The 17,169-nt window shown below is 35.7% G+C and overlaps 2 protein-coding genes across 4 annotated transcripts; both read left to right on the plus strand.

Moving 5' to 3' along the window:
* The first annotated feature begins 243 nt into the window (after positions 1–243).
* On the plus strand, positions 244–4,513 carry LOC124643368. 3 transcript variants are annotated; one of them, XM_047182341.1, is made up of 7 exons: positions 244–303; positions 1,370–1,459; positions 2,315–2,441; positions 2,962–3,029; positions 3,122–3,221; positions 3,559–3,686; positions 4,081–4,510. In XM_047182341.1, exons 2-7 carry the CDS (start codon positions 1,390–1,392, stop codon positions 4,335–4,337), a joined length of 750 nt encoding a protein of 249 aa, XP_047038297.1. In that variant the 5' UTR covers positions 244–303; positions 1,370–1,389; the 3' UTR covers positions 4,338–4,510. The 3 variants fall into 3 exon arrangements, with proteins under 3 accessions (XP_047038297.1, XP_047038296.1, XP_047038295.1); XM_047182340.1 differs by lacking the exon at positions 244–303 and adding an exon at positions 511–797 and having other exon boundaries at positions 3,559–3,635; positions 4,081–4,513; XM_047182339.1 differs by lacking the exon at positions 244–303 and adding an exon at positions 512–797.
* A 307-nt stretch (positions 4,514–4,820) lies between these two features.
* Positions 4,821–13,874, plus strand: LOC124643475. Its single transcript, XM_047182466.1, has 7 exons — positions 4,821–5,211; positions 7,914–8,031; positions 10,033–10,167; positions 10,562–11,404; positions 12,020–12,165; positions 12,540–12,886; positions 13,311–13,874. The coding sequence occupies exons 1-6, from the start codon at positions 5,070–5,072 to the stop codon at positions 12,581–12,583; spliced, it is 1,428 nt and encodes a 475-aa protein (XP_047038422.1). The 5' UTR covers positions 4,821–5,069; the 3' UTR covers positions 12,584–12,886; positions 13,311–13,874.
* The last annotated feature ends 3,295 nt before the right edge of the window (positions 13,875–17,169 follow it).

The following is a 17,169-nucleotide window of genomic DNA, read 5'->3' on the forward strand; positions in this document are numbered from 1 at the left end:
AGCTGACGTTTCGTTTCACGATTTTTACGCAAGCCATAGTTGTTTATGTTACTGCTGCGTTCATATTATTAGACAATAGTTTTGGGGTTCCTTATGAAAGCTTAAAATTAGTAACTGACTTTTTTAGGGTTTAATACTTTGATATTACTACTAATTGTCTTGACTGACTTTGCTGTCCGTTTGTCACCAGGCTTTATGTCATGAACCGTGATAGTTAATATTTTGGTGTACTTTCGTTCTCTATAATAAGAAATTATAAAGAATAAGACGAAGAATTTCAAACACGTTAGGTGAAAACCAACAGTAAGGAACTCATTATAGTTTTTTACTTATAAAAAAAACCTCTATTTACCTCATGTTAGCCGTTTTCCCACGGTTTTACTCGCCCGTACCTTGGTAGGTAAAATATAAAATATGTTACTCGGGAAGGGTGAAAATCGATTCAGTAGTTTCGAAACATTTAGGGTGCAAACAAACAAACATATTTCTTCTTAATTATTTTTTTCTTAGCCCGAGCTGTCCCACTGCTGGCCAAAGGCCTCCTTTATTATATCAGTACAGATTAAAGAAAAACCACACAAAAATAAATACTCACTCGTTAAACTTGATTAATCACACGCCAGTGAATGAAATACACAATGGTTAAATTCTAAGAATGTAACTTATGCAACTGAAAACATCGCAAAATTGGCCTCGAACTCTGTTTTTCCTTCATTTATCGACAAACTTGCAACTTGTACATTGTTCCGTGCTCTGTAGGAAATTGGAAATTTTGCCTTTTGAACGTTTGCTAATGGGTAAGCTATTTACGATATAAGTATTATTTTTATATGAATTTATGGCTAGGTTTCAAATTAACATTAATTTTGTGAAATGAGTGTTTAATTATAAATAGTTCTGCGAATATTTCACTTTTAAGGCTTAAATCTAGTTGCTGTTTCTTTTAATCAACTATTAATAAATTCGAGCTAAGATCAGTAAGCCTGGTATTTCTTGATGTTATGTTTAAATGAAATATGATATGTATAATTGGAATTTCAATATAGAATCTCACGGTACTAAACTCACCAGTATTTTTATAACTGCTAATCCGTTGAGCATGTTATGAAATCAATGTCTTGAGGAAGATTAACCAAAACAAGAACGGGAACCTTGCGTTATTATGTTTGTTGAAATTTTTCGCGGAAACCAGCTGAATTGACATAATATTTTACTTCTTTTCGCCTTTCTAGACGGTGTCGTCTCGGTGATTGTTTTATAAATATTTTTCAACGACAAGTGTATTTCTAGGCCGTGTTGGATAAAATTTGGTTAGTTCCTAATAAGAGTTTGAGCGTAGAGGGTGACCAAAAAGTGTTTTACTTCGCAGGTGAAGTCAGCACATTGAAAATGCAGCTGGGAACGCTCATTTTCTTGTTTTACTTCATATTTCCCGCCTTTTTTGCCGAAGACGTGAGCTGTAAGTGTTTTTTTTATGTTTTTTTTATTGCTCTTTCTCCAATGTTTATTTTTATGTCCATCTACTTGTTAATTGGCTAAAACTAAGGGTAAAACGTTTCTTACACTAACTTTTCCTAGTTAGCACCACTTTGATTTGCATCTAAAATTTCAACTCATAATTATTTCTATAGTTCGGCCATTCAGAGAATGCGTTCCTGACACGTCGCGATTGAACTGACGACGTAACTTTGCAATGGCGTTGCAGTTACGATAAAAATATTTTTGCTGGTTGTTTACCGTTTTAACAATTGAGGAGCATTAAAACAACATTATTATATCAATAATCAATGAATGTTATTACGTCGTCAGTTCAATCGCGACGTGTCAGGAACGCATTCTCTGAATGGCCGAACTATAGTAAATCAAAGTGGAAACAGAAATACAGGCGTTGTGTTCGTTTATTAGCGATTACCGTAACTATTGTTTTAAGTTCTTGGTATTGTGTGGCCAACTGCAATCTAAACATTGCATGAAGCTAGCCTAATAGTCGCTAGTTTACAATGACTCCCCTTATCTTTTACTTACTTACTACCAACTTGTTACTCGCAGTAAATCTCATCTTGTAGAGGTAAAATTTTCTCTCATTCTAATGCCTCTTCATTTTTAAAGGTATACCTAATCATTAAAACTGACTTCTCTCAAAATCACCACCTGAACTTCTCTAATTCCTTCAGTGTTCCAGGTCTGATTTTACACTTTTATACATTTAGAAGGAACGGCCCTTCAGGTACTTAGAAACAAAAATATTTATTGAACTCTTCAGAATTTTTAGCTTGACATTTCAGTGTCTCGTTGTAATCGCCGAATATTTCAGATCAAGCCTGCGTGGATAAGTACTCGAGGAAAGGCTACCAGCCTTGGCAGGAATGGTCAGATCATTATACGTGCCATCGATACCGTTGTGAGATCAGAGACGGGAAATACTTCATTGCCGCTGTTGGGTAAATATATCATCATTGACGGCTACTGAAAGGTTTTTGGAGCGATAGTGAAATTACGTAGGAAATGTCGTCGTGGTGGCCCAGTGGGTATAGAACCAACCTCTCAAGCACGAGTGTGTTTGTTCAATTCTACGTCGTGCCAAGGGGTATTGGGTTAACTACACCCGGTTAGACTCCTTAGTTAGTAGAGTTGTGAAAATGCTTGTGAGAAAATAGTGAAAGGTTTACTGGCGCGATAGAGAAAATACATAAGACATACATTATGTAGGAAAAGTTAGTATGAAATATATATTTTTTATTGACGCCCAGACTGGGAATCGACAAAATTAGTAGGATGATTAGCTAATTTATCGAATCAGTGCCATAGGGAGTAATATATCCGAGGATAAGTATTATATCCGAGGCTGGTTTTTCATACTAAAACCCAGAAGAAATATATGTACGGTAATAGGATATCGTTCACCTGAGTTTAAATCTTAGACTTTAACTTCCAAACATTAATTTACCATTGAACCTTCAGATGTAGAAAACCGAAAATACCTGAAAACGCATTGGAATGTCACGAATACATTGAAGATGAAAATGTAGGTATGTATATGTATTTCACTTTATACAACACCACCATTTAACATAATTGCAAAAATAAGTTCCATTCTAATTGAAATTGATATTAAATTCAGAGTTCCCAACTTGCTGCGCCCGGTTAAGGTGCGTCGTTGAAGTCAATGGCGAGAGAATAGTTCAAACAAGAGGTCAACCTGGAGAACTATTCCCTGATAAGTAAGAACTTTTTTCATACATTATCACTAAGTTTCTTACATTGAAACTATTATTTACAACATTGAAAGCAAAATGACTAGCAGAGGTGCCATAACGGAAAATCTTCTAAGAAAGTAGGGGCGAGGAACGTTACTGTCTTCGTTCTTATTTCCCTTTTTGGAATGTTTTTTTTTGTACCAAAAACCGTTGATAGGTGTCTCAAAGAACCCGAACGCCTCGTTTACCTGTAACTGATCTACTATTTGACCTAGAAGAAAGCGCCTGACCTACCTTTCATTATGGCATCTCGGCTCATGTTTTCTTACTCTGTTTTACAAGTATTAACTCTCCTCAACAGGCCTTGGAAGGGCCAACAGAATGAGCCTAACCCAGCAGTAGTTGGCATGGGTGGCATTCAGCAGAATACAGTCGGAGGTGAGCCTCAGGGTCAGCCCGCACCTGGCATCTTCAACAGTAGAGGAGCAGGCAAGGAGAAGTTGTTATTAGCTCTTGATTAGGCCGTCCCCTGGCTTCAAATTAGAATCAATTTTAAAAAATCTCGTAATTATAATTAAATATAAAGTTTTTATTGAGCAATGCAATCATTTAGTATATATTGGAGTATTATTAGCAAATAAGTCACTTTTAATCGGTTGTAATACTTCTTAACAAAGCAGCCAATCGAGCTGTATGACGATTTGATTCCATTCTATATTTTTTACTTTTCAAAATGTAATTACCATTTTTGGTCTTGAATTGTAACAAAATAAAGTGTTTTCTCTCTATCTCCTAAGTTTTATTTATATTAGTAATAAGATGTGAAATTGCGAGTAGTTAAACGTCAATATTTTATTAATTTAGCCAACGATATTCCCGACAGCGGATGGCAACGATATTAATGGACGGCGCTACGTAGATCCGTACCCCAACCAACAGATGCAAGAATCACCAAGAAAGAAGAGATCAACTGTCTACCCCCTGTTCGATAGAACTATCGGACGCGAACCCAGCTCATACCAACCACACCAAGTCAAAATACACGGATACTCCCCTGAAAGATACACTTCTTACTTTTCCACTAACAACAATCTTAAAAGCTTAACAAATCCCAAATTACGTCTCAATATTATGGCTTAATTGTGAATATTAATTACTATTGTTACTCTTGTACTAATTGCACTTTTTTGACCATCGTTTCTATTATTATCTTTGTGTAACACTTCTTGTTAGTAGTTAATATTTATAATTAATGCAACAATTTATTTTTAACCGTTGTTCCGTTTTTTTTTTTGTTATTGTTATTATGCAGTAGCAATTTGTTAACCGCTGTATTTTGTTGAAACATCATTATTAAATGTTTAGTAAATAATTTGATTTCATTAATTTTAAAATAATATACAGAACCCTTTTTATTATTATGAAATTAGATAATCATATAGAATAACAAAACGTAACATCAAAAATCCAACCGTCACAGAGAAATCGTTCATGATCCGTACACATTTACAATTAAAGCAATCTAGGTATGCTATCTCTTTCACACTATGGCTAAAACATATGCATATCTCTTTCACTAATGTCATGGATGGATGTGTGTGATGTTTCTCTAGTAAACATACTGGAACGCTTTATTAATCTCTTCAAGAATTTTGGACCGTCATATATTTAACAAAAATATAAATAAAATAAATAGGATTTCATCAAAGAAATAACTAAAGAACTAAACCATAACAAAAAACTAACATATCCCTCGAAACTGAGCATGTGAAAAGTGAAAATTGCTACCAAAAATGGAATGAACGAAAACAGTTTTTGAAACAGGAAAAATTTACTAAAAACAATTAATTTGTTATCAATAAGTTAAGTAAAATGGTTGAACCGGCGAAACCGTTTGCCTGTACGATGCCAGATTGTGGTATGACGTTCACAAATGAAGATCATTTACATGTTCATACCAAAAAACATGATATGGTACTTTCTTTGGGTATGGAGCAAAAAGCAGCATTCGTTGGTAAGTTTTTTCATAAGAACCTTATTAGTTACAAACCTCTGTGGATGAGTCATTCGGAAAACGAGTAGTCAAAAAACTATGAAGTTACAGATAGAAATGAAAAATGATTGCAAACTGTGCATTATCATTTTAATGATTCTTAAAGTACACATAATATTAGCTGTTACCCTGCGGTTTCACCTACGTCCTGGGAGAACTACTGCCCGTACTGGGATAAAATATAGCCTATGTTGGTATGGGAATAATAGGTTCCCAACAGTGAAAAAAAAATCTAATCTGTTCAGTATTCTGGAGCCTTTAAGGTACAAGCAAATAAAAAAATGTCTCCTCTTTATCATATTCAGTATAGATAATTATCTAGTAATCTCTCTCTTTCCAGCTATTTATCCCACATGGTGGTGGGGTCAGCTTTCCTTATATTATGTCTTCTCCACTTTGCTCTATCTACTACATCATTCTCAGACAAAAATGATCTAGTAATAATGTGATATGTTATATTCCTTGAAGTATACATACTAGTTACTACCTAATTTACCACATAGTTGGGTCCATAGTCAACATATTGTCGCTTAGGTAACAATACCGCACAAGTTTTTCATAGCGAGTTAAGATTCCAGGAGAGATAAAAAACTGATTATTATCTTCAGATTACTTCCGACAAGAGTACTGATACATAAATAGGTATATATTAGGTTTAATTATAATGTCACATATTAAAATATGCGATTTGATGCGCACTGACAAAATCTATAGCTGGGTACTCACTTAGCAGTGTAGCACGTAACGTATCAGATACGGTATCAACCTGCAAGTGGGTACGGCTCGTCCACGGACCTCACGAGCACACTGCGAGCCGCCTTTGTGTTCGCAGCGAAACCACCACTCGGCAGGTCAGTGCGAGCTTACAGCGCTCCACGCGCGAGCGGCTCGCAGCGGGCTCGTGCCTACGTACGCACTTGATACCGTATCTGATACGTTACGTGCTACACTGCTAAGTGAGTACCCAGCTTATCCAATGAAGTATAAAATGCCATATGAACAACTAGGTTCTGCCAGCGGTTTCACCCGCATCCCGTGGGAACTACTTCCCGTACCGAGATAAAAAGTAGCCTATAGTCTTCCTCGATAAATGGGCTATCTAACACTGAAAGAAATTTTTAAATCGGACCAGTAGTTCCTGAGATTAGCGCGTTCAAACAAACAAACAAACTCTTCAGCTTTATAATATTAGTATAGATTTTTGACTTAGGCGGTATTGTTACCTAAGCGACAATGTCAGGATTCATCAAGATCAGTTCAGCCATTTAAGTGTGGAAACAAACCCACAAAAGTCCTTTTTGTCTTCATGTAATTCTGATATTCTAAGTCATATTACTGCCAGTCTAACCAAAGGGTATTGGGTTGCCCGGGTAACTGGGTTTAGGAGGCCAGATAGGGCAGTTGTTCCTTGTAGAGCACTGGTACTCAGCTACATCCGGTTAGCATCAGACTGGAAGCCGACCTCAAGATAGTTGGGAAAATGGCTCGGAGGATGATGATGATTACTGCAAGCTTCATCAAAATTACTGGAGATCCTAAATAAAATAAATAAATAAACAAAATGAAAGCAGTAGTATTAGCGAGAAAGAAGAACAAACATCCATACATACCAACTTTGATGTTCATAATATTACATTAATAGGATGTTGGTAACAAAACTATTGTTTTAAGCAAAACCTATAACAATAGTCATATTTATTTTTGTAAACTATTATAACAAAGAGGAAATATTTTTTTTTTGTTTTTCTAAACCCTAAGGGCACCTAAGTTGTGGTGGCCTAGTGGGTAAAGAACCATCCTCTCGAGTATGAGGGTGTGGGTTCGATTCCAGTTCACGCAAGTACCAATGCAACTTTTCTAAGTTTGTATGTACTTTCTAAGTATATCTTAGACACCAATGGCTGATAAAAAGGTGAAGGAGAACATCTTGAGGAAACCTGGACTATATAATCTGAAATCAGCAACCCGCATTGAGCAAGCGTGGTGATTAATGCTCCATCCTTCTCCGTGTGAGAGGAGGCTGCAGCCCAGCAGTGAGACGATAAAAAGGCTGTAACAGATAGGCACCAAAACTATTGAACCAATTCAAAACATTCTTTTACTCTTGGAAAGCTTCTATTCTCAGGTTACAAAACAGGCTATATTTTATCCCAGCAATGGGAAGTAGTTCCACTGAGAGGCGGGTGAAACCATGTGAAAACAGCTTGTAAGCTACACATATTATTGTCAACGTTCATAAAAATCAATGCAGCAGCTATGTACATGAAACTTTCATGTTTATAATACTAGTAGGATCCGAAATAATGCTCAATCCTTCTCCGTGTGAGAGGAGGCCTGTGCCCAGCAGTGGGACGATAAAAAGGCTGTAACAGTAACAGGACATCAGTAACACAATAAGCAAAACCTGTAATAGTAGTCTTGTATTTAATACTAGCCGTTTTCCCGCGGTTTCACCCGCGTCCCGTGGGAGCTACTGCCCGCACCGGGATAAAATATAGCCTATGTTACTCGCAGATAATATAGCTTTCTAATGGTGAAAGAATATTTAAAATCGGTCCAGTAGTTTTTGAGTTTATCCATTACAATCAAACAAACAAAGTTTTCCTCTTTATAATATTAGTATATAGATGTGTTGTTAACAAACAAATAAATAATCTTTCTAGCTGACCAGACTCCTACACCAACACGTTTCATAAGGAATTGTGAAGAGGTTGGCCTGTTCCAAGATCTTCAGAATGTCAATCCTTTTGATGAGGGCTTCAAGAGGGCCATGGAGGCTAAGTAAGTTATCCATCATCATTAATGGCAATAAACTGCCTCGTTGGTCTAGCTGTCGCAAGTGCGGCTGCTGAGCACGAGGTCTCGGGTTCGATTCCCGAGTCGGGCCGAAATCGCTTTGTGGGTTTTAGAAGACTTTCACATAGCAGCCCGGAGCCTGGAAGGTGGTGATTGATACACCCGTGCATCGGAGAGCACGTAAATGTCGGTCCTGCGCCTGATCTCTTTCCGGTCGTGTCGGATTGCCGTCCCATCGGGCTATGAGAGTTAAGGAATAGTGAGTGCACCTGTGTCTGCGCAAATGCTCGTGCACTATAATATGTCCTGCGCAGTTGGCTAATCTCCTTACATGAGAACAGCCGCCGTAGCCGATAATCGGCTAGGAGAACATCAGTGGCATAATTATTTCAGAAAAAAATATCATCATCAAATCAGTGTTTTACATGGAGCGACTCCCTGTCTGAACTCCACAACTCAGTTACATGGGCAACCCAATACCCACTAGTAAGACTGGTTGACAGACTCTCTGGCTTCTGTCTAAACTGCCGATCAGTAAAAACTGCCAATGATACACAAAGCATCATATGCAATATCATCTGCCTAGCCGTGTACCAACTATGTTGGGGTCGGCTTCCAGTTTTATCAGATGCAGCTGAGTACCAGTGTGCCACCTGGAGTGGCTGCTTATCTGACCATCAACCAAGTTATCCGAGCAAACTGATAACCTTACCTAGCCTGGTTGTTAGACTGGCTTCCAACTACCTTTAATAATAACTGCCAAAGATGTTCATAGTTCAATAGTCAAAACTTACCGATTTAAAGTGCCTTCCAAAACAAGAAACCACTTTAAAATTATTGAAAGAAAAGTCGCGCGAGGCATCGTGCGTGGGCACGATTACTCAAGAGCATTTTGTCAGATTTAAGCATTATATTCACCCTGTTTCAATAATATTAAAGTTGATTTTGTGTCTTATAAAATCCTCTCCCATAACGCTCCTGTCGGTCTGCGCTGGGCCCTATGATCCAGGACCTATGATTGCAATGTTATAAAAATAGTATATTTTGTTAAAGGCTTATGTTTAACTGATCACCAGATATAGTAACAAACAGCAGACAAAAATAGTAAATGATCACCAAAATGAAACTCGCATTTTAATGTAAAACTATCACCAAAGTTTTAACACTTTGCTATCCTATTTAAGTGAAATTACTCCAAAATAAATCATGCGTAAACCAAAAATAGTAAATGATCACCAAAATTAAACCACCATTTTAAAGTAAGATTATAACCAAAGTTTTTAAATTCTGCTATCCTATTTAAGCAAAATGAGTCCAAAAAAATCATTGTTATCCCAAAAGTAGTAAATGATCACCAAAAGTAGTAAATGATCATCAAAAAAGTTTTTACATCTTGCTATCCTGTTTAAGTAAACTGACTCCAAAAAAATAAGTTCGGCCTGATAAAATAAATGTAATAACATTTTGGGGACCCTTTTCCTGCACTAGCGTGGAAAATTGTCTATTGCATGCCTCTAAACAGTGCGATAAGAGTGTATTGAGAAACACATTCTTCTTCTTCTTTCTCCTGCCCTGTTCCCAATTTTACTTGGCGTCGGCGCAATATGTCATTTTCTTCCATTTTCCCCTGTCACTCGTCATACTGACACTCACGCATGCATTGCAAGCCGGACACATAACTTAATATGGCATCATAATACCTTATTTGGTAATAAGCCTACATTTTATGGCAATCACAGTGACTTATTTAGGCAAAAATAATACATTAATTTGGTCGTCAAGAGTTGGTGATCATTTACTAAATTTGGTGGTCGAATACAATTTAAAGTGAAGTCGTGACTAAAATAGCTGGTACTATTACATTTTTAGACTTAGTTTTCTGGTGTTCAGTAGATATTTCTGGTTGCAAAACTTAGGGTATCAAAGCATTTTATGGTGGTCATTATATTTGTTCCCTTTGTTAAATAACCACTTATATATCTTCAGACATGGCATCCTATCCCTGGAGAGTGCCTTATCATCATCAGATGAGCTGCACACTCCTCAAATGGTGTTCCCCATCGGTGACGGAGACGCCCTCTACAGTACTACTAATAACCAAAGAAATATTACTATAAGCAGGTAAGTCTCATTAATCATCTGCCTAGCTTTTTCCCGTTAACCGGATGCAGCGTACCAGTGTTTCATATGGAGCGTCCGCCTATCTGACCTCAACTTCTTAGACATAAAAGTTGGGCCTAAGCTGTTTGAGGCCCTCAACGGTTTTTTTTCCAAATCATCAGGACTTCCATTGTTATTTAACCATAAAGTCATCAATGTAATAAATATCTATTTTAAGAAAATTTGGTGATACATATACTATATGGCCAAAAATTGTCTTTACTGGACTGTAATAGGAAATTTCGGTTTTCATAACATACTTTTGAGACTATTTATTAGCCTGCAAGACCACTACTCCAAACTGATAAAGACAATTACCTACAAGATCCTTAAAATCTTCAACTTCACTCTTCAGATCCTCAAGCGACGAATCAGGCGCAGTCAAAGAATTTGAAAGAACAACAATTTCTAAGTTAACCAACGAAGTAACTACTATAAGTCGCATTGTAGGCAAAACAGAGGAAAAAGATGATCGAAATAAAGATATAAGAAAAGACTCAGTTTCGTACACAAATAACGTTATTAAAATAAGCAATATGGTTCGCAAAGACAGTGTAGATAAAAACCCGGTACAGACTTTAATATATGAAGACACAGTCATAAGAGATAGTAATGTATTATCAAAAGATTTTACAGAGAAAGCTCAAGAAGTGCCTCCAATTATGAGTCAGAAATCCTTAGACTTTATAGTAGATAGTCTTAATACAGATTTTGAAGACACTGCTAAGAAAAAACCTAAAAATGACGCAGAAGATTATGAAGTGATAATAAAACTGCCGAATGGTAAGCAAGTTAAAATGCGAGCAGTCGAAGAAACAAGACCAGTGGAAGAAGAAAAAACGAACGCAAAAGAAGTTTTGAAAAAAGCTCTAACAGAAAAAGTAGAATCCAAAAAAACTACGCAACGACAGACCAGTGTTAATAGTGTTAATTTAGTGCCGAGTGTTGTGGTACCAAATTTGGTACCAGGCACTTTTATACCAGTGACTTTTACGTTTCCTCATGTAAACAAAGTGCCTATTACACCTTTGAAAAATACGGAAACTTTTAAAAGACCTGTAAAGAGAAAAGTTAAGAATGATAAAGTGGAAAGTAGTAAAGAAAGTGAGCAGAAAGCTGGTGGTAGTAAAAGAACTAGTGCGGTCAATAATGGGAATAAAGATTTAGTTGGGAGATCAGCAGCTTCTAGAAGATATAGGTATGAATAGATTTAAATTTTCTTCTTCTTGCCCTTCATCATTTGAGTAGCTTTTTCCCAACTATGTTGGGGTCAGCTTCCAGTCTAACTGGAAGCAGCTGAGTACCAGTGTGCCACAAGGAGCAACTGCCTATCTGACCTCCTCAACCCAGTTAACCTGGCAACCCAATGCCCCTTGTTAGACTGGTTGTCAGACTTACCAGCTTACCTATAAAAACTACCAAAGATTTTCAAATGACTACCAGAACCTACAGTTGTAATGTGCTCTCCGAGGTCATTGGTGTCCAAGGTATACCTAGAAAGTACATACAAACTTAAAAAAGTTGCATTGGTACCTACTTGCCTGACCTGGAATTGACACTCTCATACTTTAGAGGTTGGTTTTTTACCCATTAGGCCACCACGACTGCCAAAACTAAGGGTCCGTCTACACGGTGCAAGTAGCTTGCGCATATTGAGGCACATGCGCAGGTTACATGCATTTTAAAAACGTACGGGTCCAGCGACTCGCGCATGTACCAAAGCAACATACCCACCCGCGTGCTCTTGTCACTTGCGCATGTTAACCTGCTCCAGCCATATGCACCCTAATTTACAATATTAATAATATTCTAGGGCAAGATTAAAAGAAACGTGGATGCAGCAAGCTCAAGAAAATAAGGACCTTCGGGAATTAAATGATAAGTTGTTATCAGAGCGAGCAGTTTTGAAAACTATCATCACTGAACATCTGAAAAAGTGTCATGATGCTGCTGACTTGAGTGAGTACAATAGTATTAAAGGTTTTGAAATAATTTAATCATATGCTTGGACTTTTCCCAACAATGTGGGGTCGGTTTCCAGTCTGACTGGATGCAGCTGAGTATCAGTGCGCTTCATGGAGCGATTGACTTTCTCAAATCTGACTACTCTCGATTCGTAGTTTTTTTTTTATATATATAAATTAACTCTCCGCATTTCAATGATTTAATACGAGCCCATTAATATACAAAAACATATAATTCACAATCGGCTATTTAAAACAAAACTCTATTACAGTGGTGCCATCTATCTTCAACTTTTTACGTTCTTAGTACTCCTAACGCAACATAGATGGCGTTACTTGTATTAAAACTTTTGTCTATATTTGTTTCAGAAAACATTTTGGAGAGATTAAAACATGCAGAATCGACCTTATAGTGAAGGAGTTGACTGATCTCCACAACTATTGACTTAGCTATTTATTAGAAAGAATTGATAAAATGAACTAGGCTTAAAATACATTGGTAGGGAGAAATTTCACTTATTTTGTCAGTGATTTCAAAGGTAGGGGTAATCTAGACCACCAATTAAATTGTGCAAAGTTAATGACTGTATAGAATTACATGATTATTTTATTGCACAATCGTAACAAAATTGAAAAAAAAATCGTATGCCCTTCTCTACTCTACCTCCCTTCCAATTTCAGTTTTAATGGTTCAGGCACTTTTGAGTAATAGTTAGGCGATTATCACACTGCCCCGCATGATGCAGCGTAGTGCGTGGATGCGTTTTTTTCCGTTGTATGGAAATATCTCCGTTTGTATGGAAAACACGCATAGTCCAACACACTGAAAATGCATCCACGCGCGTTCATGCGGATCACGCACATACATGCGGAGAAACACGCACCCCCGCGCGTAGGTGCGGGGCGAGACGCAAGGTATGGCACACTGAATCCCGCAATGCCGCGCGTGATTTTGAATGGGCGTGACGTGTATATTTGAAAATGGAACTCGCTGTGCGTGAATTTACAAAACGCACCTACGCGCGTGAGTGCGTGAAAAACCCGCACGATGATGCAGATCTGCACTCCCGCAGGAACGCGCGTAGGTGCGTCGACACGCAAGATGCAGCGTGATGCGGGGCAGTGTGAAGATCACCTTAGTGTAAATAACACGACTTTCTTTGATGTATATAGATATTGCGCAATTTAATTGATAGTCTAGGTAGCACCTTGGAAATATTTATGTATATAGATTGTTGCTGAAAAAATGGACAACTGTGATGTGTTTTGTTTACTTATTTATTATTTTTTATTTATCAAGTGTTGTTAATACAGATTGACATGAAATAAATTATGCTCTATTTGGGTAGGTATACATTGACTTTGAAAAGCAATAATTGTGATGTTGAAAATATCTATTTTTGTAAATATAATTTTCATTATTGTTTGAACGCAATTTTTACGGTTTCTATTTGAATTTCTTAAGTATAAATGTTTTATTTGTAAAAACTTAATAAAATGTATATGGAAGTGTTCACTAGGTAATAGATTTCATTATAATTATTTCTAGCCTTTTTATCGTACTGACTTTATAGTCCTGGTTTCCTCATTCCACAGTATTTTTATTGATGAATTTGTAAATAATTATTTAATTGTTAATCAAAATGAACTAGTAATCCTTTAATTGACTTGAAAATAATCAATAAAATATGAATTTTATACAAACCTTCTTCTTTTATTATTGCAATCGTTGTCTGAATCAACCTTTTTTTTGTACAAAAGTTTTTAGTTTATTTTACTTGTTTAGAAAAGTTTTAGTTAGATTCTTATTTCTATTATTCTATTCTTATTTCCCCTATTTATACTAACCAATGTTTTAAATGCAAAAGTAGCTCTGTCTGTCCCAATTCATTATTAAAACTGCTGAACCGATTTAAATGTCATTTCTACAAGGATAGTCTAGCTAGATCCTGAGAAAGAATATATGACTCTAGTTCTTATTAAAACATGCCAATTTGAGTCTCCTTTATTGGACACGGGCAAAAACTTCTGTCTGTGGTGTAGCAGATCATCACTTCATCTTGCTAAAAGGCCTTACTCTATTTAGAGGGAATATAGTCACAGACCCCATCAGATAACTTTGCGTCTCCGAAGCTAGCCATTTGTTGCCAGTCTTTTGTTCATACTTTTTCACTATCCTGAAGTACCTAACTGTTACCAACTTCAGGCAAGCAAAGTTACTTAATGAGAACTGTAAAAGGTTCGCAAATAAAACCCCAAAAATATAACAATTTCTATAATTATGGCACTTTATATAATATTTGACAAGAAATTATACATATACCATAGGTTTGAAGCTATATTAACAAAAAACAAATAGTTTCCGCTTATGATTTAGCCATAAGCAAGAGAGAAATATATCCGTTTCCAGAATGATTCCATATTCTTACAACATTCCATTACCATTACGAATTCCAATTCCAAAATGGAATTCCAATCGAATTATAAGATTCCAATTTTAATTTTTTATACATTCTTAATACAAACCGTAAGTTTACAATTTTCGTAATATTCTTACATTTTTTCCCTTGCTATATACAAGATTATATGTAAATATATATTTACGTATGATCCATTATATAGCCCATAGGTATACCATCGTGTGAAATGTGAAAAAATCTGTCAAACGGGCCACAACTCCGTGGAACTGTGAAATTAACGGCTTTTTTCAAAATTTTATAAGAAAAAAAAGGCTTAATTTAGACTAACGGTCGCTCTCAATATGCTGTCTATCGCTTACCAGTGATAGGAATTTGAAATCACTTGAAGTTAATGTCAAAATCTATCTCTAATAAGCAAAATACAGATAGCATATTGGATGTGACCGTTAAATGACAACGGCTGGTAGAAAAGCTACAGTTTTAGTGTCATTTAACTTTGAGCTTTATTTTCATCAGTATAAGACTTGGTATTGCTTATAAAACTTGCTGAGCAATACTGTGTATTATAATAACGAAGATGGAGTTTAAAATTATATGACACTGCAACTGGGGCCCGATTCTCCTAATTTTACTTAAGCAACGTACGATTCACGTTCGACTCGGTTCGACTGAGATCCAATCCCGACTCGATTACGATTGAAGCGTATGTGGTATTCCGCTATTTTTTCTTTGAAATAAACGTTTTTATCCTTTTCTGTCATTCAGTAATGAATCATTTTGTCTGCAAATGATTTACGATTGCAATATGATTTTAGAGCAAACTACCACCATAGATCAAAATCACCAAAATAGCCGACCAATCGCACACCAATCAAATGTCATTCGAATACGATTGGTCTGTTATTAGTAGCAGAATGCCCGATATGGTTAAAACTGCTATTACGATCATATTGCGATTCAATTTCTATTAGATTTTGACAATATTAACTTAGGAGAATCGGGCCCCAGGTCGACCCTTTGCTGTCAGCCGATAACTATCTCCGTCGAAATTGAGGCTATTTTAAATTTTTTGTTTGAGAATATTTTACTTGAAGAAAAGTAGGTATTTGTAGGTATGTATATTGCTCAAATAGGTACCTATAATGTTTTCTTTGTTTATTGTTGCTGTTATTTTCTTGAAAACACTGTTTAATTGATGGTAATCAAGTTGGAATATTTTGGTTCGTTCCAGTCTCCAGTCTACGTCATCATTATTTTGAAAAAAGTCGTTAATTCACAGTTCACAACAATACACGGCAGTTTCTCAACATTGGCCGTTTATAAGCAACCAGCTTGTTAGTGTTTTAGTTTAAAAATAAAGTGCAATAAACTCTTAATTTTGGGGTAAAACGATGTCTATGGAATACTAGCAATGTATGACTACTAACGCCATCTAGTTTCAAGTGTTGTAACTAGTAGTGTTTCTTTTGTTCAATAGATGGCGCTAGCTATATCAACAGGGAGGTTTATCTAGCGAATTATAACATGGAATAGAACAAGAAATTAGCGCTTTTTTTACACAAATAGCTTAGCTTACTCAAATTACTGATTTTCAATGAATTTTGTGACGAAATCGTTCCTAAAACATCGTCCTACCCTCGTTTTTAGTACATGCTTTTCAAATCTATGCGTTTTTCATTTCGGGGACAATCCAAGCTCGGATATGTAAACGTTCTAATTGACAGTATTAGTTTTTGGCTAAACAGTACTAAAGGATGCGTGATATGCATAAAATTTTGAAAAAACTGTGAAGAAAGAAGAATATTATTACTAGGGGTACGTGGTGAGTTATATTTTTTTAACTTTATTTTGTAAATCGATTTTATTTATTTTTTCTTTTTCCAAGATACCATTGACAACTTTTTAGAAACTGAATGACTCGAATTGTATATTGAACCTTTCTTTTTGTCTTTTTTTAAAATAAAATCCTGAAATTATTTTTTCTTTTAAAAACATGTTATGGAATTTTCAAACTTTGAAGACGGGACTGACAACGTTTTTGAAAAGATGGTGGAAAATAAGTAGGCAAATCGATTCTGAGTCATATGTTGTGATAAATAGAGTATATTTTTAATTAAACCAAAAAGTATTAAGGCTTTTTGAAAATTTTAAGTATGAATTTTGTATTATAACCAACCATTATTCACCATTATTTTTTGAAATATTCCCATTCCTTACCCTACTTAAGATATATTAAGCGTAATGATTCTAAGTAGTTCAAAACTTGCTTATAATTTACCATTTTTTTTCTTCACTCTTTTTAAATAAAAAATATAACTCACCAATACATTGCATTCTTACTTCTAATTAGTTTAAATTAAAGCGATCAATTTTTAAACTTTAAAGTTAATATTAACAGGTTTTTTTTAAATAAAAAAGTCTAATATTTACTTAATTTTGAGTCAGCTGTTATATATTTAAAAAATGTTTATATATTTGATCATGATAAGTTAAATAACTACATTTTGATATTGGACGATTTTGATGCTCATTTGCATGTATTTTACAAATTGTAAAATATACAATTTGTATACTTTACA

Source organism: Helicoverpa zea, chromosome 27 (genome assembly GCF_022581195.2).
Source record: "Helicoverpa zea isolate HzStark_Cry1AcR chromosome 27, ilHelZeax1.1, whole genome shotgun sequence".
In the NCBI taxonomy this organism is placed as follows: domain Eukaryota; kingdom Metazoa; phylum Arthropoda; class Insecta; order Lepidoptera; family Noctuidae; genus Helicoverpa; species Helicoverpa zea.

Excerpts from the sequence above, each read along its gene's own strand:
- LOC124643475 (XM_047182466.1), top strand. The coding sequence starts at position 5,070 with ATGGTTGAACCGGCGAAACCGTTTGCCTGTACGATGCCAGATTGTGGT. Across the intron at positions 8,032-10,032 it reads AAGAGGGCCATGGAGGCTAA|ACATGGCATCCTATCCCTGG; the intron begins GTAAGTTATCCA and ends ATATATCTTCAG. Across the intron at positions 11,405-12,019 it reads GCAGCTTCTAGAAGATATAG|GGCAAGATTAAAAGAAACGT; the intron begins GTATGAATAGAT and ends ATAATATTCTAG.
- LOC124643368 (XM_047182339.1), top strand. The coding sequence starts at position 665 with ATGCAACTGAAAACATCGCAAAATTGGCCTCGAACTCTGTTTTTCCTT. Across the intron at positions 798-1,369 it reads TTTTGAACGTTTGCTAATGG|GTGAAGTCAGCACATTGAAA; the intron begins GTAAGCTATTTA and ends TTTACTTCGCAG. Across the intron at positions 3,222-3,558 it reads GGAGAACTATTCCCTGATAA|GCCTTGGAAGGGCCAACAGA; the intron begins GTAAGAACTTTT and ends TCTCCTCAACAG.